This window comes from Arctopsyche grandis, chromosome 4 (genome assembly GCF_051622035.1).
Source record: "Arctopsyche grandis isolate Sample6627 chromosome 4, ASM5162203v2, whole genome shotgun sequence".
Lineage (NCBI taxonomy): Eukaryota > Metazoa > Arthropoda > Insecta > Trichoptera > Hydropsychidae > Arctopsyche > Arctopsyche grandis.
This window is the reverse complement of record NC_135358.1, coordinates 1,323,813-1,345,575: the sequence shown is the minus strand read 5'-3', so window position 1 is coordinate 1,345,575 and position 21,763 is coordinate 1,323,813. Positions and strand designations below refer to the sequence as shown.

At 33.1% G+C, this 21,763-nt stretch overlaps 1 protein-coding gene and 1 non-coding gene across 3 annotated transcripts; both read right to left on the bottom strand.

The window, feature by feature from the left end:
• Positions 1-1,110: 1,110 nt before the first annotated feature.
• On the bottom strand, positions 1,111-12,995 carry sqd (RNA-binding protein squid). 2 transcript variants are annotated; one of them, XM_077430194.1, is made up of 8 exons: positions 12,669-12,961; positions 7,509-7,549; positions 7,026-7,300; positions 6,804-6,935; positions 6,279-6,555; positions 4,774-4,839; positions 2,874-3,009; positions 1,112-2,323 (listed from the first exon to the last, which is right to left on the bottom strand). In XM_077430194.1, exons 1-7 carry the CDS (start codon positions 12,797-12,799, stop codon positions 2,924-2,926), a joined length of 1,008 nt encoding a protein of 335 aa, XP_077286320.1. In that variant the 5' UTR covers positions 12,800-12,961; the 3' UTR covers positions 1,112-2,323; positions 2,874-2,923. The 2 variants fall into 2 exon arrangements, with proteins under 2 accessions (XP_077286321.1, XP_077286320.1); XM_077430195.1 differs by lacking the exon at positions 4,774-4,839 and having other exon boundaries at positions 1,111-2,323; positions 12,669-12,995.
• On the bottom strand, positions 7,387-7,456 carry LOC143911429 (small nucleolar RNA snR61/Z1/Z11). The gene has a single exon (XR_013260575.1). It is a non-coding gene; the product is annotated as a small nucleolar RNA snR61/Z1/Z11 (small nucleolar RNA).
• Positions 12,996-21,763: the final 8,768 nt, after the last annotated feature.

The window sequence follows — 21,763 nt, the reverse complement described above, 5'->3', positions numbered from 1 at the left end:
GTAGTAATATTTAAGTTGAATTTTGACTGCTCTGATGTTATTACGAATGTTTTAGGATTCAACAAGGCGTAAATATTTGCTAGTACTGTATTAACCCAATTTACTAGTCAAGTGACGTTTTCACGAAAACCTAACCTCTACATCTTACCAGGTACCAACTTACGGTTGAAATGGATTTTCAGTTATAATATATTTTGACCAGTTAGAACGCAATTCGCAAAATGAATCAACTTACGTGGGTTAGACGGAATATATTCAAACTAGTCAAAGGAAAGTAAACCATAATTCAAAGGATATTTTATTTGGTATCTACATAACCTTTTCCAAAACTTCTACCGCCCATTATGTAAAACTTTCAAATCTAAAATATTGCAAAGGTTGCCGACCACAATTCTACACACCGATTAAACATGCGTATTTATATATGTAGATACGCGGAGATAAGAATTATTTATTTGGTCAGTCTTTTATTCTGGCAATATTTTAAAACATCGATGGCAATGTTTATACAGTCGGCAAATCTATACACCAGCCAGCACTAAGGCTATCAATATTTTGACAATGACCAGCATAAATTATGCCATGAATGACTAAATCAAAACAAACCTCTTTATTTGGCAGCAAGTCGAACATGTATTCTTTATAACTGGACAATCTAGCACAAATATCTACTTACCATTCATTCCTAAAATACACCTTGTGAACTAATAAATACCTCCATCCAATATGGCTTAGATCAGAAAACCAAATCCAAATCTTGAGACAGTTTCCAATACAAAATTTACCTTCACTTACCTAACAAAAAAACTTAAAATTTCAGCATGGAGACAAGAGAAACTTCTGAATTAAGACTCAAGGACCCTTTCAATACCAGTAACTTTTCAGTCTTTCTCAAGAACATGTTTATGACATATATCCTCCCAAGTCCAAGTTGTATCTGCACAACACTGTAATGGGTAATCTTCCCACCCAATAAAACCACTGTTATCTTATTAAACAGTGGAAAATGTAAAGATCCAGCCACTGCAAAACTCCGTATCTAACTCACGAGAGCGTCAGCGGACAGGCAACTTAAAAACCATCACAAAAACATGACCTTATAAAAATTGTTAGGTATGAAAGTATTTAATTAGGGATCGAAAATTTCGGTTTTGCAGGTAACCCAAGGCCAGTCATCTATGAGAAAAAAAATCATTCCAAGACTGGTTTTTAGCTTCCATAAAAATGCATTTCCGTATCACACACTTGTAAAAAGAAAATAAAATTTGGACGAGAATTCATGTAAGTACATTAAATGGTTAGCACCTTATATGATAATTTTGTATATAATAGTGAATAAAAAGAAGGAAAAAAAAAGTGAACAATGAATATATACATTACATTTACACATGTAAGCCAATATTAAAAATACGAATATATGTAATTCTAATGTAAAACTAGAAATTGATTAGTAAAAAGTATACAACGGGGGCTAACCAATTAAAGAAGCAACACTCAATCCATATTAAAAATGTAGATGTATAGTAAGAGTAATATAATTATAATCCATTGAAAAAAGTCATGGGTGAATGAATCAAGTAAAAAAGGTAGTTTTATTTACACAAATTTTAATAATTCCAAGACGTGTACACCAATTTCAATTTCATCTGACAATTTCAGATTAAAAACTTATTCACTATTTTACTAAATATATAATTGCTAAGACAAAAAGAATGTAAAACTACTTGGCTCACACAAAAAACAGTGTTCGCCACCAAGCAGCGCGCAAATGTGCGAGGAGAAATGCGAACCCAGATCTCAGCAAAACTTAATTAATCTAAGACTATTTTGCCCCCTCCTCTCTAACACATTTTCTATTTTTAACTCTTTTAAAATACTCATAATGGCGATTTCATTTTTATTTTTAATTAGATTTGTTCAATAAAATACACAGTCTCCGAAAAACAATTGTGTAATTTTAAAATATAAAAATCCAAAACGAAGGCCCGAGAAGAATCGCTTAAAAAAATAAGCGCGACACATTCTTCTCGGACCGACGCCAAATTTATAATTTAACTTTTGTCACAATTAATTAAATTAATCTACAATATTATTTTTGTACATCAATATGCAATAGTATAATTTTTATTAAAAAAATATGAAGTGAGAATGAGGTTGCTTGACTTAAATTCTCTTATTTCAATACCAGGACCGGCATCTGTCAGTTTAACCTAATCTTGCCTATTTATCCTCAGTGAAATGGAATGATCTGATTTCTCACGAAGACGCAATGAGAGATTACCAATACATCAGATAATACACGATGACGAAATGATTCTTAAACCTGAAACAAAAAAAGAGTAACTGGAAGTGATGCTTCGTCTAATCTTACCAGAAAAGAAAAGTAAGGCCATATTATTATCATTATTATCAAAAATTACAAATCGAATTAATTTCATATAACTATTAATAATTTTAAAAATGTGATTCGAAAAAGAAATAATAAATCCACACACATTTAGCATAACACCACTTCCAAACATTCTTAATTTCCATTGAAATTGTCTCGACTCGACTTTTGACTTTTTTTGTTTCCTGTGTATTCATTTTCAATAAGTGTTATATATTGTTGTTATACACATATATATATATATATATATATAATATATATATATATATTACATACATATATAAATATATGTATATTAGTGTCCCTAAACAAGTGCACGTCAACTTCCACAGAGACAAAATTCCCTCAAAGCTCTCAAATCGAATCGTATATGGTATTGTATTTGTATGTATTTATTATATATATATATATGTATTGGATATGTATATGTATATGTATATATATATAGATAGATGTAGTATTTACACAATTCTCGAATATTTACCTAAGAGAAGACGATGTGAAATGGATGGTTATAATTTAACAGCAGCTATCTCAATACGGTTGGTGCCTCTGGTTTGCACGGCCTCCGCCGCCCCCGCCTCGCTGCTTGCCCCCGGTGTAGCCACCGCCTGAACCTCCTGCCCCACAATAATTTCCATACAATTACACTCCCCAAATTATCCCATTTCATTCACCTTCATCGTGGCATATCTTTTCTCTTTCGGCACATCACGCACAGCTTAGCTTTACTCCGCTTAGCTCAATTTTATTCTATTACACGTCACCACCCGAAACAATATGAAAAAATATGCCACAACAAAAGCACGCGAATGAACATTGGATGATCTCATTGGAAGTTACACTAATTATGAAAATATATATATTATATATTAAAATACTCAATCTAAAAATATTCACATTTTATTCAATGTTTTTTTTTTACTAATAATAATAATATATATATACAAAAAAAAGCAATGATTCACTTAAATATAATAAATACCACACTGTTATTTCAAACATCTTCAATTGAAAATATATAAAAACGAAGGCTTTCAATATTTTCATACATAAAAAATGTCTTGGAAATACCCAAATGGCATTCACTCGAAAAACTAATCAACACAATTACTGCCAAAAAAAATATGAGAAATTACATCCAAAGTTGTATTCGAAGAATAGAAAAAAGAAAGCAAACACTAAGTGCAAGATAAGCAAAAAAAAAAAAAAAACAACAGAATTAATCGTAAAATATTCGAGACTTCGAGACGCAAGTATGAGATCTGTACGAAAGGAATCGTTCGAGCAGCGGAAACTTTACATCGCTTCCTAAGAGATGGTTATCATTCGATAAACATGCTTTTTGGGAATAAAAATATGTTCCCAAGTGTGAAAATTACTTCCACAATTTTTTTTAGAAAGTTTTAAGATCGAAGCTTCAAAAAAAAAAAAGGAAAATTAAATAACTTTCACATGATAAAATTAAATTCATTACATTAATTAGCTGAAACACGTAATGTCATAAAAGACCAATCATAATTCATTTCATTGCCATAGAAAAAACCATGCAAAACAATCAAGCCCTTCAATTAAAAAAAATCGAAAGAAACCAAAGAGTTTTCAATCATAATTCAACTAAGATGATCCTAAACGAAACTTCGAATCAGTGGTTCCCAAAGAGCTGTCATTTATTTTGTTCGGCAGCCAACGGAAGCCACCACTGTAAGTCTAAAATGAAAGCCCTCCCACTCTAAAATTCCCTATTTTCAACACGAAAAGCTTCAGAAAGCCGAGCGCCTCACACAAGACAAAATACACTCCACCATTAAATTAATTATTATAAACATAATAATAGTCTACCATGTCGATCAACTACAGGGATACGAGGGAGGCTTCACCCAAAACAAAAAAAACCCGAACAGACTAACGACTTGAGAACCACTGCTCCAAAGAATATAATAATAATTGATTATTAATTAACTCCCCCATCTTACCCAATAAAAACAAATACAAAAAAAAATAAACAATTGAGTTTGCCCTCTTCCCCACGTTAAAACATTTTGCAAAAAATTGCAAACGTGTCAATGAATTATTGTATTGATTTTAAAAAAAAATAAAAGATGTTATAACACGTGTGAATGGAGTGGTTAATTACAGCAGAAAAAATTCTAATAAAACCCAATGTCTTTTTATAATATACATATATATAAATAACAGTCGTCGCCAAATATGTACACATTGTACACACGTATAAAAAAAATGTAAAAATATATATATATGTATATGTATAAATATTACATAGTGCACTTGAAATAGAATATTTGAAATAACAAATATATATAGATATATATATATATATTATGTATATATTTTCTACAATGAGGTCGGATGGGAAAGGGTACCTTTGCCTCGTGGGGCTCCACTGCGCGCTCCATAGCCACCCTCATACCCCCCGTAGCCTCCGTAATCTGGCGAGAGCGCACACAACACAAATGCCCAGTTAGCATAATAGCCGGTGTGGAGATTATATATATATGTATATATAATTATATATATATATTTTGTTTGCTTAATTCATATAATATATATATATATATACACAATTTATATATACATATAAAATCCAGCGCATGTGCAAACAATGACTTCAATGTCGTATATATATGTATATTATTTAAAAATTTTAAATTCGTGTGTACTATTCTTTTATACAGATGAAATCATTATGAAGCACAAAGCTGTTCGAGAAGTTAGTATTATTTATATCATTAATAAAAAAAAAAATGCAAGTGACGTCCAGAAGCTAAGACCCAAGAAAATACAAACTGCGTAATAATATATCATAATATAATATGATAACGAAGCCCCTAACTACGTGTACACATATGTACATATATGCACTTCCACAAGTATCTAAATGTACACAAGAGTCACTCACATTTTTTATATGTAATTCAATATAAACTAAATATATATATATTTATTATTATTAACAGCAAAGATTAAACTCAACATTATGCAAATATTTATAGTAACCATAACTAGAGTATGAAAAAAAAAAAAGTGAAAATTTAAAAAAAAAATCTGTATTTTAACTAATGTTTAATAAAATTAAATCAGTCCAACGCTTCCATTGTCAATCATATAATAATACGGTTTCGCTGTCTCGTCTATAAATGTGGGTGTGATTTTGGTGAAGCCAGTTGATTTGTCTAAAACTTACCTTTGAATGAAGGTTTTTTTGACAATAGAAGCTGTGTGAGACGTGGGGGAATAAGGCGGGATAAATATATAGGCATTGGAAATGGGGCATGAATATATGGCAAACACATTGAGAATACCACTTAATGAAATGCTTTATTTAAAAGCCCAATATTTCACAATGTATCTTCCATATACTATTTACCCAATTTCCCAAATGTAGCACTGTCTAAATGTGTATTTTTTTTTTGTTAACTTTGTAGTCATTTAATTTTACTTTAATTATTTCGCAAATAGCATCATGAGGTTTATGACACACACACGAGCTAAAAGAGCCTCAAAAATTACTAAAATAAACAATGACAGTGCTACAGATGCCAAATGTGGTATTACAAACAATACTAATTATATACATTATTATATATATATATATATGAAAGGTATCACATGCATCAATATTGTTCTTTTAAATCTGTTGTTTTTTTTTTATCCACAAAAATCTTCCAAAAAATAAATAATCTGCACAATAAAACCTAAACAGATGTTAATTATAGGCTCTTTTTTTTTTAGATTTAGTGAACAATATAAGTCCGAGAGTGTGGTCCCAAGGACGTTAGCGGAAAGCGGTAGAACCGCATTTTATGGCAATGGGTGATATTGTTGCCATTTTAGTGCTGCTGATGCTGCTGCTTATTATACTTATTACCATAGTTGGGGTAGCCGGTGTAATCGTAGCCTCCGTAACCACCATATCCAGCTCCGTAATAATCATATCCGCCGCCGTAACCATCATAGCCTCCTCCATATCCACCCTGGCCGTATCCGCCGTATCCTCCGTATCCCTGGTTGCCACCCCACCCGCCCTGGCTGCCATATCCTCCTCGTCCTCCCCGCCCTCCGCGGCCACCTCGTCCTCCTCTTCCGCCACGGCCACCCATGCCCCCGGGTCCGTCTGGTTTTGGCGTCGCTTTCTTCACATCAACCTAACACAAACAATCGCTTAGTAACGCTACAAAATATCCATGCATTCACAGTGTGTACTCGATTCGTTTTATTTTTTCAGACATCGCAAGAATCTCGACTTTTAAAACACCGTAGCCTCAGTGGGTTCCGCTATTGCTAGCGCTGAGGCGTCTTCGGGCATATCCGACAGGATGCGAATTATCATCACGAAATTGTTACGTAGTCGGATCGAATAAACAACAGAATCGACATTTCAAAACATCCTCACCTCTTTGCCAGAGATCGTCTGCTTGGGCGTTTTAAGGAGATCATTTACGACTTGTTCGGATTCGAAGGTTATAAAGCAGAAACCTTTCCTCTGGTTTTTCGTTTTGTCAAATGGCATCTCAACCTCAACAATCTAAAAACAAAACAAAAGTGAGTTTCAACCTCGGGAAGGGGGGGGGCGTGTTGGCATTAAACAGTCGAAATCGAAAAGCGCGACACTTACATTTCCATACTGAGCAAAGTATGATTTGATATCTTCATCGCTGATTTCATTACTTAAGCCGCCGACGAAAATTTTGCCAAATCTCGCTTTAGCTTTCTTTGGGTCAACTTTCTTATTATTAATAACATGGTCCCCTGAGGCCATAACCTTATCTATTGAGTCTGAGGATTTGAACACAATAAAGGCAAACCCTCTGGACCTGCCAGTGTTTGGATCTGTCTTGACATTTATACTATCTATTTCACCATATGTGCTAAAGTGGTCACGTAGCTCCTCTGCAAAGAAATAAAAAAAAACAAAAATTAGTCCCCGTGTATGACCGAGCGCGACGACTGAAGGATTCATCAAATTTTTAAATAATAACTCAGAATTTTGGTATATGGCTATCTTCATTAGCTTCAGTAGCAGAACTGGAATGATCATCATTGAGAGTGAAAAGTATGGGGGGGGGCGAAAAGAGGAAAAATAAAAATGTATACTCACTATCTGTAGTCTCCCAGCTCAATCCTCCGACAAACAGCTTTCTGAAAACGAAAACAGAGAGTCAGAAAATGTGATCAAATATTAAATGGTGGCCGAAGCTATACGTTTGCCAAAAAAAGTACGCTCAGTTACGTTAACGTTACGCAGTACTTTAATTACAGTTAATCGGTATAATAGAAAAAAAAATTATTAATAAATTGTGAGAATTCTCCAAAGCACTGCGACAAATAACAAAGCCTCATCTCAAATGGATCCTGCAAGACAGCAAATCGAAAAAAAAAATAATCTGCAAAATTTAAAAGTTATACGGACAATAATAATCAATCGGACATTTATTATAGAGCAAAATTTGCAAGAGATATATAATTGATTATAATAAAATATTATAAAGGTGTGTGTATATATAATAAATATACAATGAAAGAAATCAAAGAATGGGAGAAAAACAAATGAATGAGTGGCCCAAATGTAATAAAATAGTGGCCGAGTCAAGTCAGTTTGGTTTGTTACGTTAAGTGTGACCTTTCGAGAAGATAAATACCATGAAGATCCGGCGTGAGCAAGGCTGCGCACACGGCCACCGCTTGGTCACACCTGCAGACAGACACCCATGTTAGACAACTCCATCCTAGATCATCATCATCATCATCATCATAACATCACATCACATCCTAACAATAATCCAAACTGACCGCGGACGCGGCACAAGCCCACAACAAAAGTATTCCTGCTCTCGATCAAGTTACTCAAATTACTCAAATGCCGCTCAATCGTTTGAATCGTTTGTATACAACTTTGGCCTTCGTTTGAATGTTTGAATGAAGAAAAACATAAAATATACAGCAACGTCTTATTATATGTAGAGAAAACATAACTAATTTAAGGAAATATTATATATATATATATATATATGTATATATTAAAAATATATGTAAACCAATATATAAATGAATAGCGCTAGCTTACAACACAGCAAAACTAGGTCAAACATAAGTGTCTCTTAATGAGGATCTCCGAATCAAAAATTATTTTAAATATCCGTCTTCGTCAAACCCATCTTTGGCCTCAAAAACTCTGCGTGTTTAACACCGGGTAGAGCAACTTGAATTACTGTATAAACCTCCAATGACCTAGATATAGAGAATTAGCAGAAAGTGTGTGTCGCTAAAAAATTTTACAAAAATATACAAAACAAACTTCCTACAAGTTAGTATTAATTATAATAATAACAAATGGAGAGAACTTTTTAATTATTTTAAATAAAATTTAAACGACGAAGGCACCGAATTACATGCTATAAACTACGACGACGGTAAATATATCAGTGAAAAAAAATTACTAAGTCTTTTTTTACGGTGGAGTATCTGAAAAGGAAAATTTTATATGCATTAGCAAAATAAGCAAAGACTTATCATTTAGTAACACTATATATTGCATTGGATCAAATTAAATGCTGTTAAAAATTTTTTTTTGAAATTCTACGTTTACACATTCTTTGCACCTTAAAATTAATTCAATTTATGTAGATCCCAACATTTAATTCAACCATTGCAAGAAAAAAATCTACAGCCAATGTCATTTGAAACCAAAACATCATTTTGTTAAAAAAAAAGAATAAAGAAGAATAAAAATAGCTTAATTACGATGAAAGATTTTCAATTTGCTCTTTTGATAGTTTAGTTCTAGTAAATGCATACGCCAATATTTGAAGAAAAATTGAATGTAATTTCCAATCAGAAAATTGACTTCATCGTTGATAATATCTATATAATTTCCAAAAGTAAGAAAAAAATACACATGATTTAACATATTTTAAATTTATTTACAAAGTAAAAAAAATTCAATTTGGATAACAATCTGCATGCACATTATAATGCTCAAAAGGGTTCATATATATATATATATAGCATTGTACATAAATACATTTAGGGGGAGGGTGTGGTGTGTTCGTATACAGAGTTCATGTAGAGTGAAAAAAAAACGGGTAAAATATTAATTTATTCAAGACAACCTATTCAATTGTGCTCAATTTAATAATCGAGAACAAATGCAAATATGCAAAGTCGAATGGGTGCATCAAAACGAACGAACGAACGAATCGCTGATGACTAATGGAAACAACCCATGTAGACATATTTGCAAACAACCAGTCGTGAATCAAAGTCATACGTACGGTCGATTATTCATATTGTATACTAGTGACGCTTCCTGGCTTCGCTCGGTAAAAGGAAACAAATGAAAAAAAAATTTCATTTGTTTTTCTTATTAAATTTACTAGCTGAACCCCGGCATGCGTTGCAATGCCATAATAACGCATGCAATTCCCGTACCCGTTCCCATTTGTCGGAAAAACGCAGGTGGCGAACACATTTGAAATTATTGCGTTGCAATGACGCTCATTCCCGTTTTTTTTCACAGTAATTTTCCCGGACATGCACACAACAAATCCTGAAAGTTTCATCGTAATCGGTTCAGTGGTTTAGCAGCCTATTCGAGACACACATTAATTTTTATATATATAGATAGATTATTTGAATTCATATTAAATTAGTGGTGCGCTACCTGGCTTCGCTCGGTAAAAGGTAATTAAATGAAAACCGTAAAATAATCTTCATTTGTTTTTTATTAAATTTATTATTTGAACTCATATTATACTAGTGATGCTACTTGGGTTTGCTTGGTAAAAGGAAATGAAATAAAACAGTGAAAAAACCTGCATTTGTTTTTTTTAATAAATTAATTATTTGAATATATATATTATACTAGAACTAGGAGTACTACCCAGCTTCCCAAAAATAAAAGCCATGAAAAAATCTTTGTTTATTTTAATAAATTAATTATTTGAATATTATATTATACTAGAAGTACTACCCAGTTTCCCAAAAATGAAATGAAAGCCATGAAAAAAACCTTCATTTGTTTTTTTTAATAAATTAATTATTTGAATATTATATTATACTAGAAGTACTACCCAGCTTCCCAAAAATGAAATGAAAACCATGAAAAAAAACCTTCATTTGTTTTTTTTTAATAAATTAATTATTTGAATATATATTATACTAGAACTAGGAGTACTACCCAGCTTCCCAAAAATGAAATGAAAGCCATGAAAAAACCTTCATTTGTTTTTTTTAATAAATTAATTATTTGAATATATATATTATACTAGAACTAGGAGTACTACCCAGCTTCCCAAAAATAAAAGCCATGAAAAAATCTTTGTTTATTTTAATAAATTAATTATTTGAATATTATATTATACTCGAAGTACTACCCAGCTTCCCAAAAATGAAATGAAAACCATGAAAAAAACCTGCATTTGTTTTTTTTAATAAATTAATTATTTGAATATATATTATACTAGAACTAGGAGTACTACCCAGCTTCCCAAAAATGAAATGAAAGCCATGAAAAAACCTTCATTTGTTTTTTTTAATAAATTAATTATTTGAATATATATATTATACTAGAACTAGGAGTACTACCCAGCTTCCCAAAAATAAAAGCCATGAAAAAATCTTTGTTTATTTTAATAAATTAATTATTTGAATATTATATTATACTCGAAGTACTACCCAGCTTCCCAAAAATGAAATGAAAACCATGAAAAAAACCTTCATTTGTTTTTTTTAATAAATTAATTATTTGAATATATATTATACTAGAACTAGGAGTACTACCCAGCTTCCCAAAAATGAAATGAAAGCCATGAAAAAACCTTCATTTGTTTTTTTAATAAATTAAATATTTGAATATATATTATAATAGAACTAAGTACTACCCAGCTTCCCAAAAATGAAATGAAAGCCATGAAAAAATTTGAATTGATGAAAAAAATATAATATTATTTAACGACTCGCCACAATTACAAGCTACTTTGGCCAAACACAAGCGTCTGTGACCAATTAGAAAGTTTCGGTTTATTTAAAAAGATTTAATAACAATAATCGAACGATATTTTAATATCATTGGAACTAAGCGGCTTGTAAAAAAAATCTAAAAACAATAGATTCGGGAAATATAGCTTTGGAAAAACATCGTTGAGATTTAATTTAATATAAAAAAAAAAGATACATTTTCCGAAATTGTGTCTCGCTTAAAATCCAACGCCATCAGATGTGATTTTATAAACGATTCTTTAATCAAAATGTATCAACGCCGAGATTCGGGTCATGAACGCGTCGCGTCGCGTCACGGGCGAGAAATGCGCTTCATTTTGTAACTATCGATTTTTCACATCGCACGCGTATGAAAGCTTCGGAATACATTCTGAGTCATCCGAAAGGTATAGAAACGGTCGGGGAATGCACGTTCTATTCCTAACGAAGCCGACATAGCCGGTCAACCGGTGAATGGCGTCGTAACGGAAATTCTTCTTTAAAAAAAAAAAAGAAAAAAAAAAGACAACGCCCTCCGCGCGTGATGCCACTTTTGAGCCGAAGTAAACAAACAAACCGGCATTATTATCGTCGAAATGACGATAAAAAAAAAAGAGAAGCGACGCGGCTTTGGTAAATTTTGGCGCGAAAACGACAATGGCCGCGAAAAGAACGCGCCGCGACCTCGGGGCGTCCGCCCGGTGATTCACCCCTGACTGGTGGCGCCACCGCGCGACCACGCCAAACAATTCGCGGTTCGCAGACTCACCCCTGGCGTCTTTGTACTTCCACTCTTCGTCTCGTCACGAGTCATGAATCCCGATCGTGACGCTCTCGGCAAAGCAGGCCGACAAAGCGGCGACATTGACAATGGGGTGGGCGAGTGGGTGGCGAAGCGGGCGTACCGAAGCGACGCCGCCGCCATTACGTAAAGCGTGACTCGCGTTCGCGTTCCCGTTCGCCGGCTGCCCGAGATCCCGAGATCGCAAGGGTGGAGACGCGCGGGAAAAAGCCGCGCCGGCCATCGACGCCGATTGCAAGCGGGCGGCTGCGGGGAAGCGCGTCGGCCGACCGGATGGAGGCGATTCGGCCGGATGCGGGCGGGCGTGCCGTGCGATGCCGGCCGCCATTACCGCCAAAAATCAATCGCGCAAATATCGAAACAATCGAACCGAATGGTGAATGTGGATGCGGTGTGGTGTGGTGAGGTGTGGTGAAGAGTGTGCGGGAAAGGTGTGGGTGCGGCGGGTGAGGGGTGCGTGAAAAGGGGAAGAGGCAATACCTGTCGTCGTCGCGGCCGGGCGCCTCCGCGCTGCCGTTGTCCTGCGCGCCCTCGGCCGGCCCGTTTTCCGACGTGCCGTTCATCGGCTGGTCTTCCGTCACGTCCTGCGCGAAGTTGTCTCCGTTGCCCATCGCGGCTGCCAGTTTTGTAGAGGGGGGAGGAGAGAGGCGCGACACGACACGACACGGGCGTTCGGTTGGCTGCCGCGAGCCGAGTGACGCGTTGAGCCGGCGAGAGCCGCAGGAAGTCGGTCGGCGGAAGGACGCGCCGGTGCCCGCGCGCCAATCACGGCCCTTCTAGCCGACCGGTCTCAACGCCGCCGAATACGTCCATCTCTGCACATTTTATGCACTTTGAATCGTCGCTTCTGCGACTATTCGCCCTCATAGACGTTAAACAGGGCCCGATAGACACCATTGGAAAATTTTTATTCATCGAATACTGATTATTTCGCATGTGACGAGCCGACATCCACTAGCGTCAAGTGTGAACGCGTCTATAAACAACGTACTGAAGAGTATTAATTACCACTTCTAAATCGGAAATTTCGAATATTAAAAATGTATGTTTTCCATGAAGAAGTATTATATCACGATATATAATATCCACATCTTTTAAAAAAAAAGAATATACTTCTCTTTCGTGTTGTGTAAATCGATAACTAATAATTTGCCGGCTCTCGCTATAAATGTAGACCCATCTAATTCGATTTGAATAAAATAATTAACCTAAAATATTAATTATTTTCTGCAGACGTTGAACGTATGCGAAAAAGTGAATCTAATATAAATATAGATTTTATCAGAGCTTAAATTTTGGGCTCCTGAATGTAGTAGCACTTTACATCACCGTCGACTTTTCCAACCTATTGTTGCGAATACGTCTGATTTCGGTAACTCGTCTCTTTTTGAGGCTGTCTAGTTCCTAAAATGTAATAGGTGAACATTTGTTTGATTTTTGTGTTGATGAACTGATCAATTTCATAAGATTGAACATGAATTTGTGTGAATGTGATCAATGATTGATAATTTATTTATTTGTTGTTCAGTTTCTTTTTTTTTTGTAAAACTGATGTGACACATTGGAGTAATCCATCAGGTCACACCGGTCATTCATTTGTTATCATTATTTTTTGTCCATTTTAATATATTTAATATAATAATAAAAAATGAAAATAAAAAAAATGTTTTTAAATTATATTATATGATACAAAAACTGTATATATCCAAAGACCTTTTCAACCCAAAATCTCCCTAGTAGTCTTTATTTTATCACTTTTTATCAAACCGCTATTGTGAAATCATTCTTTTTCAAAAATGAACACTTCATTTTTAACAAATTTACGTTTCTACGAAGATGTTTGCGTTTTAAATATACCAATTTATTCTAATCTGTGACAATTATGTGTAGATCAAATTATACTTCTTCTTCTTGTTAATGCCTTGTCCGCATCCCGTTGGCGACCACCTCGTCGATTATTTGAATATATCCGCATCGGTCTTCAGAGGCTCGGAACAGCTCTTCGGCGCTCATATCGGTCCACATGCGCATGTTTCGAAGCCAAGATAACTTTATACTTAATTAATTATACTTAAAGTGTATATTTATGCATACATTCATAAATTTACAGTGTCATTAAACGTTTCTAAAAATAAACTTCCGAACCTCGCGAACCTTGTGACAAAGTTTTATCACACGTTTCCGTACTACACATATATATTTATAAAATTGATAACATTAGACTAATTAAAAACCTCTTTTTATATTGACTACAACTTATTAACCATTCCAAAATCATGCAAAACCCTTAATTACGCAAACAATCTCCAATGTGAAAACTCCTCAATAGTGATATTTATAAAAATTTATGATTTTTTTTTAGTAACGTTTATAAAAATGAATAAAAATCAAACTCAATCTATAGAAAAAAATTCCAATAGATAAGCAGATATAATGGAAATACATTCAAGGGAAAAATTATAAACCCTCGATCAAAAAAATCAAAAAAAATATAAAGTTTTTCCAAAATCTACGATTTCAGTAATGCAAAAACTATTTTTTGTTCTTTAAATGTATATTTTATAATCTAATTGATGGTAAATATTCATCGATTTTTCAAAAGATTATCTCTTTATGTGCTATTTAATATGTTATTAAAAGCAATTTTTATATCCACCACCCTAGAAATCTTTACCAATCAATTACAATATACTAAAAATTTAAATATTTATAATAACCTGCATATGTATACATACAGTGACGTCCCGAGACAAAGTTCAAAATGCCGCCCTCTAGAATTATTATTCAAATTAGTTATAATATTTGAAATTATATTTTTATGTCGTAAATTTATTCAGAATGTCTTAAAACATGTTTGAAATGCATAATTATTTTAATGGAAGTAATTATCTCATACATAGATCGGTTGATTATTATTGGCAGTCCATTCTTGAATGACAAACTATTTCTTTTTTTAATGCCATGAGTCCTGTACGGGCTTAATTATATTTAATTTAAAACAATAATAAAAATCATATAGATATAATTTGCCGCCTCTCAAAGTGTGTCGCCCTTAGGAGTCGCCTTACTCGTCTATGACCACGGGGCGTCCCTGTACATACTTTGCATATGTATCATACTTAATCCTTAAATCATTCTTTCCATAAAGCAATATGAAAATTTAAAAAAATAACAATATTTAATTGAAATGTATGAATGCCTTTCGAAGAACTGATCTGAATTTCATAAAAAAATAAAATAATTTTGAGTCTTTCATTTATACACGCTTTTTGTTTAGAAAACTTGTAATATTATGTATTTGATATTAATTCTGAATATATTATACATTTAATTGACAAAATTTTGTAGACAGAGAGATAGGTGGGTATCATATAATGACGAAATTAGTTAGTCAAACTGCAGACGTTATTATAAATAGTGTGTATACGAGTATACGAGTACATAAATCCCTTTACTGATATTATTTCGTGGAACAATCTATTCCAGGTGAGCTATGTACCTGTCTATAAATCCTAAAGGTTCAATTTGAATACATGTGTATGACCATGGGATGTATACTTATACAATACAGACACGGGGCTAACCGTCTCCCCTCTGATCGCTATGAGATATGAATACGTAATACCGTGTACATATGTATATACATATGTATGATGTATATATGTTAATATGGGGTTCAACGTTCATATTATGTAGATATATAACTTAATATTTTAAATAAAATCTCATACATTATGTAGCATCTTATCCAAAAGATTACAAATAATGCATATATCCAAAATCAAATTAGCAAGAATATTATTAATTTCTAAAGTTAAAGCAACACCCACGTGGTGAAATCTATTTAAACGAGGATTTGCCGGCTTAAGATAAAACCCAGGTAGACATTTAGTCATAAATTAGAAACTAAGCCTATCCATCGAATGTTCGCAGAAGCTTTCTAAATCATTGATAAATCACCCTCGGAAAAGGTTCAGACAGGTAAAATTGGCAATGATTGCAAAATTTAACCTGTTATCTTTTATGTAGAAACTATTGAAAATGTAGATATGTACGAGTCATTTTAACCGTTATAGATTTGAATATTTGATTAGTGAGTCTTACATACATACTTATAACATATGCATATATGCTAATGTTAGGTAATATTTAGCATTTAAAAGTAAATGTTAAAAATTCACATTACATACATTCAAATTTGTGAGATTTTTCGAATTTGTTTATGTATTTTTTTTCATATTACTATTGTCTTGGTGATATCTATTCGTTATATAATTTTACCATTTAATTGCGTATTAGTATTTATGGTGGTTATGACATTGGAAGCAATATTTTTTTATAATGTTTGTTCAGTGTTCTATGTGAAGCCTTATGCACATGGTAAAATAACCACGTGTTTGTGTACACAAATGGACTGTAGGTATTTAATTGCTAAGTATGTGCGAGTGTGTGATTAATATTATATGTATTAATCTTATCTCGTAAACGATCTTTTTAGTTAGTAATAAAAAAATTACGGATGAGAGAATTTACTAGTAAGTTAAATATTTTCACAATGTTCTTATATGTACGTGAAATTCCAATACATATTTGCTTTACGACAGTGCGACTTAACCTTACCGTAAAGCGCTTACCAAACGTGTTTATCATTTTGACACACCTTTAACGTAAATATAATTTTAGAAATTGATATAAACAGTTTATCGCGGTATTAAAAATGTTGACAAGGATTTATCTAATATAATAAGTACATACATATATTATAGATATACATATGTATTATAAAATATACACAGTATGTTTTATAAAATACTAGTTGTTTTACCCGGCTTCGCTCAGTATTTGTAATATAAACATCGTAAACATGGCGAATCTAATAGTAAATATTCATTTTTTTTGTCGTTATAGAAACTTTGTTTTGTTTTCGAAGTTCCCAACCAAAGATACTTACATACTTACATACAAAGTCTCTTTCGAAATATTAGACTAGTAGTTTTACCCGGCTTCGTTCGGTATTTGTAATATAAACTGCTTAAACATGGTTAATCTAATAGTAAAAATTCATTTGTTTTTTTATTAAATTTATTTGAATCGAAAAAAATATAATATTCAACCAATTGAATTGTCGCCATAGAAACTTTGTTTTGTTTTCGGAGTTCCTAACCAAAGATACTTACATACTTACATACAAAGTCTCTTTCGAAATTATATATTAGACTAGTGGTTTTACCCGGCTTCGTTCGGTATTTGTAATATAATTTGTAATATAAACTGCTTAAACATGGTTAATCTAATAGTAAACATTCATTTATTTTTTTATTAAATTTATTTGAATCGAAAAAAATATATATATTCAACCATCGCCATAGAAACTTTGATTTGGTTTTGAAGCTCCCAATCAAACCTTACAACCTTACAAAGTCTCTTTGGAAATTATATATTAGATACACAGTATATTTTATAAAACTATATATTATGTTTGACATAGTCGATGAAAAATTAGATTAAATATTTAAAAATATATGAACGATTTAATAATTATTTTATTAGTAATTCGTCTTTTTAACCATTGTATAATAATTATGAATTTATTATGCACCCCTCCATTATGAATACCTATTTTTATTTGTATGTGTGTAAATTGTACATATACATGTAATAGATGTATGTCATCATAAGTTTCATACAAGAAAAATAGCTGTGGTAAACCTTTTAAGATTTAGGTGCTCAAAAATTTTAAATTCAAATTTGATAAGACGATGTGTTTATCAAATTCAAATTTGATAAGACGTTGCATGTTTGTTAAATATTATTATTATGAAACTCAGCATATTCACCTTCTTTGCCTCGCCTACCCCTTAGCAGCTCATTTCGCTATACTGTCCCCCCCCCACCTAGGGTTGCCAGATGGTATCCAAAAGGAGGACATGTCCTCCTTTTCCATGTTTTGTCCTCCCGTCCTCCCTTACCTACTGTAAGTCCTCCTTTTTGCTAAACATCGGGCGGGACTATTTATGATGTTTTAGTTTCATGCATTGAGTTCTTGAGCATCAGAGGTGTAGAGATTGACGATGTTACGCTACACGATCAATTTTGTAACTTGATTTCATTTCTTAAATCAAAATCAGATGAAGATGAAGCATATTATGATTTGAAGTTGCACGAGCACTGGACAATCTACTTCAAAATTGTTAAAAACATTGAATGTTTCTCAGAACTGCTCAAGATCTGCGAGTTTTATTTTTGTATAAGCGCACATAACGCAAATGTGGAAAGAGTTTTTTCACTGATTAATACTCAGTGGAGCAAAGGGAGGAATAGACATTCAGTTAAATCTTTAATTCTTACTCAATACAACTTCAAAAATATGATATGTGAAGATTTTTATAATTATTTGTTAAAAAACCAAGAACTAAATATGATTAAAATAAAGTAAAATAATATAAAAAAATTTGTTTAATTTCTGAATGTCCTCCTTTTTAGACCCATCTGCCCTCCTTTATCAAATTATCATCTGGCAACCCTACCCCCACCCCACATTACAAAAATATTTGTATTTCATGTAAAAATTTGAGTCTTTCAAATTTCTTGTAATTATAATATAAATTAATAGTATTTGCAGGCCCAAGAAGTTCCGCTAAATGGAGGTTTGCCCGATATTTTATCACTAACCTCTCTTGGCATATAGCCAAAAACTAATTAGTTTTTTTTTAATCGGTCTTTATAGTGTTATCACTTGAAATTTGTATCAAGGTCTCTTTTTCCTCGATTGATAATGATGTAGTTGTCCAAGAGTGTTCTTTATCAAAAGGATTTGAAACTTATAAAATAGACATTTTGAGTTTGACTGTTGATAGTGATGAAATTCAAAAGCCAACAATGAAATTCGCCAAAATCAAAAAGAAAAAAAAACCAATCGGTTATCCGCCATTGTTTTTTATTTTATTTTTGCGTAGCCAGATTGGGAATCGCTGCCTTAGCGTATGAATTTCTGCACAAATGTTCTTTTTGGGTTGTTCGATGAGAACATGCCTTGCATTCTCATCGAACTAAATGGGGGATCCGGTGAGAAATAAATTTGGAGCTCTGAAAATTCTAATTCGGATTGTAATTACTAATGTAATGGTCATGCAAGCATATACCAAAATCGTATTTTTTCATTTGCTTGTAGGAATATTTTTTACATTTTACAAAAAATTAGGGGGCTGTGGCTTTATATAGGTAATAAATATTAAAAATATATAAAACAAGAAGTAAAGAAGGTACACAAGTACAGATATTACAATCAAATGAAAAAAAAAATATTGTAACAAGCGTACACTTACGCACATTACATATTCTTTCTTATATACACTTGTATTTCCTTTATTTTTTCCAGCTTATTTAGTTATTAGATGAAATTAATAATATATTGCCAAAGAAGATTAAGAAATAAAAAAGCCTTGTAAAAAACTTACATTTTCTCAAGCTCGCTTTTCTCATTTTTTTAACCGTGGATGTGAATCCTTTGTGAGATTGAGATTCATGCAGTGGTGTCACCCTATTGTTTTCCATGGGTTTCCGGAAACCCGCTAGAAATCTAAAAATTCATATAATTTTTGTTAAAAATTATACAAATGTTGAAAATTGTTGTCGATGGATACAACTTCGAAAAGGTCGCAGTCGATTATATAGCAGAGAAAAGAAATTGTATCAAAATATATATAAAAAATTGGGAACCGGTTGTACCAAAATTGGGGTGCCACCACTGAATTCATGTATTTTTTTGCAGTTTCGTAACTGCGTGGGGTCGGTATTTCTGAACAATGAAAGGTCACTAAGCAGTTATCTAAAACCGGGAAATTTGTTAAATCTGGACGCTGGGTTCAGAGGCGTGAAACTAGGACAATCTCGGAAAACCGGGACGTCTGGCAGTCCTAGGCATGGGACGCATCGAGGTTCGTGCGCTTGCATTCACTGTCTTTTATAAATTGGTCGACCCTGGGTATCATCATATGAATAAATTGAAATTTGAATGTTTTAAAATGTTCCCATGGATTCAATTAGGAGCGTCATTTTAGCTTTTCACAGGAGGGGGGGGGGCAAAATTTTTGACCAGTAAGAAATCTTTTTCTAAGAAAAACGAGAACAGTAATAGAAAGACATTATTCAAAAAGCTATTCAAAAATTTGTTTCGAAGGATAATCGAGTTTTGCAAATATCTTTCAAAGCAAGATAAACAATAAAACAAAATATATTTGAGTTAACATTTTTTTTCTGAGAAAAATTGACGTGTTCTAAAGAATTTAAATATTCTATTTTTGTTGGTTTAGTATTCATAATAACACATTAATTGGTTAACAATGACCATTCTATGCATTCTACTTTTATGATTATTAAAAAAAATCGACTTCATATGTGGTAATTTTTTTTATTTTTATTGGACCATTGTGGCATTACAGGAAGAACCTAATGCGCCACAATGGCCTACATTTAACAAGTAAAAAAACAGAAAAATTAGAAAGCAGAATAAAAAGATAATAAAAAGTAACAAAAGGAAAATAATAATACAAATAAAATAGTACATAAAATGTACAAAGGAGAAAGAAAAAGTAAAATAAATCAACAAATTTTGAATAAAAAATAAAATCACAGCGAGGCCCAAATGGAAGAGAGTAGATTAAGATTTCACTCATTCATCACATTCAAATTAAGAAAGTAATGATGAGCGCAGGTTACCAGATAAATATGTTAAAATAACATCCGATAATCTACGCTCCCCAAGGTGGAAAATCTCACATTCAGGGACGGCAGCAACGATTTCATTGAGAAGTCGAATAGCTCTTGGAATAGGAGCCATTCGAAAAAGAACTGTGCGAGCAGCAGGTATAACCATCAAATGATGACGTTATGGAGGATGAACGAATGAGACGACTGGAATGTTAATGCACGTGTTTATTATATGACAGCTGAAGACAGAGTGAGTAGCGGCTCTCCGAACCCAGCCGGGTTGGTCCCCACTCGCAGGAAGGCAACCAAACTCGACCATGTCGTATAAGCGAGCCGCCACAACGTCTACCACGTGGGTCTACGTGACTTGACAGAATGTTAAATTATAGAAAATGCAAATATCAGAATGCAAAGATCGAAAATCGAAAGATCTTAAGTCGAAAGATAAAAAAAAAAATGGTGCATGATTTTCCTCCCGTATTCTGCGCGCGCACATTAACACGGGAGGAAAAGCATATTCCTCTTGTTCCTGTTGTATCCTGCTCGCGCAAATTAAGTGAGTATGTACCGCTTACCATGCATCATTTTTTTTTGATCTTTGCGTTTTCTGTAATTTAACATTCTGTCAAATCACGGAGACCGCTACCACGTACATAATTATTAGGAACATAAAGTCCCAACTGTTCCAGCAACAACGGGCATGACGTATTACCACGCAATACCTAGAGAACGAAACGAATTAACGAAAAGTTTCTCCGAAGTTCAAGGGAATTATACCCAAACGCGTCCGTAGAAATAATTGCAAAAAAAAAGCGCAAAGCAAGCTGCAGGCGCACTGGTCGTTTCGAGTTTGGGATTAGGACCGA

What these genes read in the sequence shown, in the direction of transcription:
- sqd (XM_077430194.1), bottom strand. Translation starts at nt 12,799, where the DNA reads ATGGGCAACGGAGACAACTTCGCGCAGGACGTGACGGAAGACCAGCCG. An exon ending in ACTTTGCTCAGTATGGAAAT is followed by an intron (nt 6,936 to 7,025) that starts GTAAGTGTCGCG and finishes TTTTGTTTTTAG; the next exon opens with ATTGTTGAGGTTGAGATGCC. An exon ending in AGACGATCTCTGGCAAAGAG is followed by an intron (nt 6,556 to 6,803) that starts GTGAGGATGTTT and finishes TGTTTGTGTTAG; the next exon opens with GTTGATGTGAAGAAAGCGAC.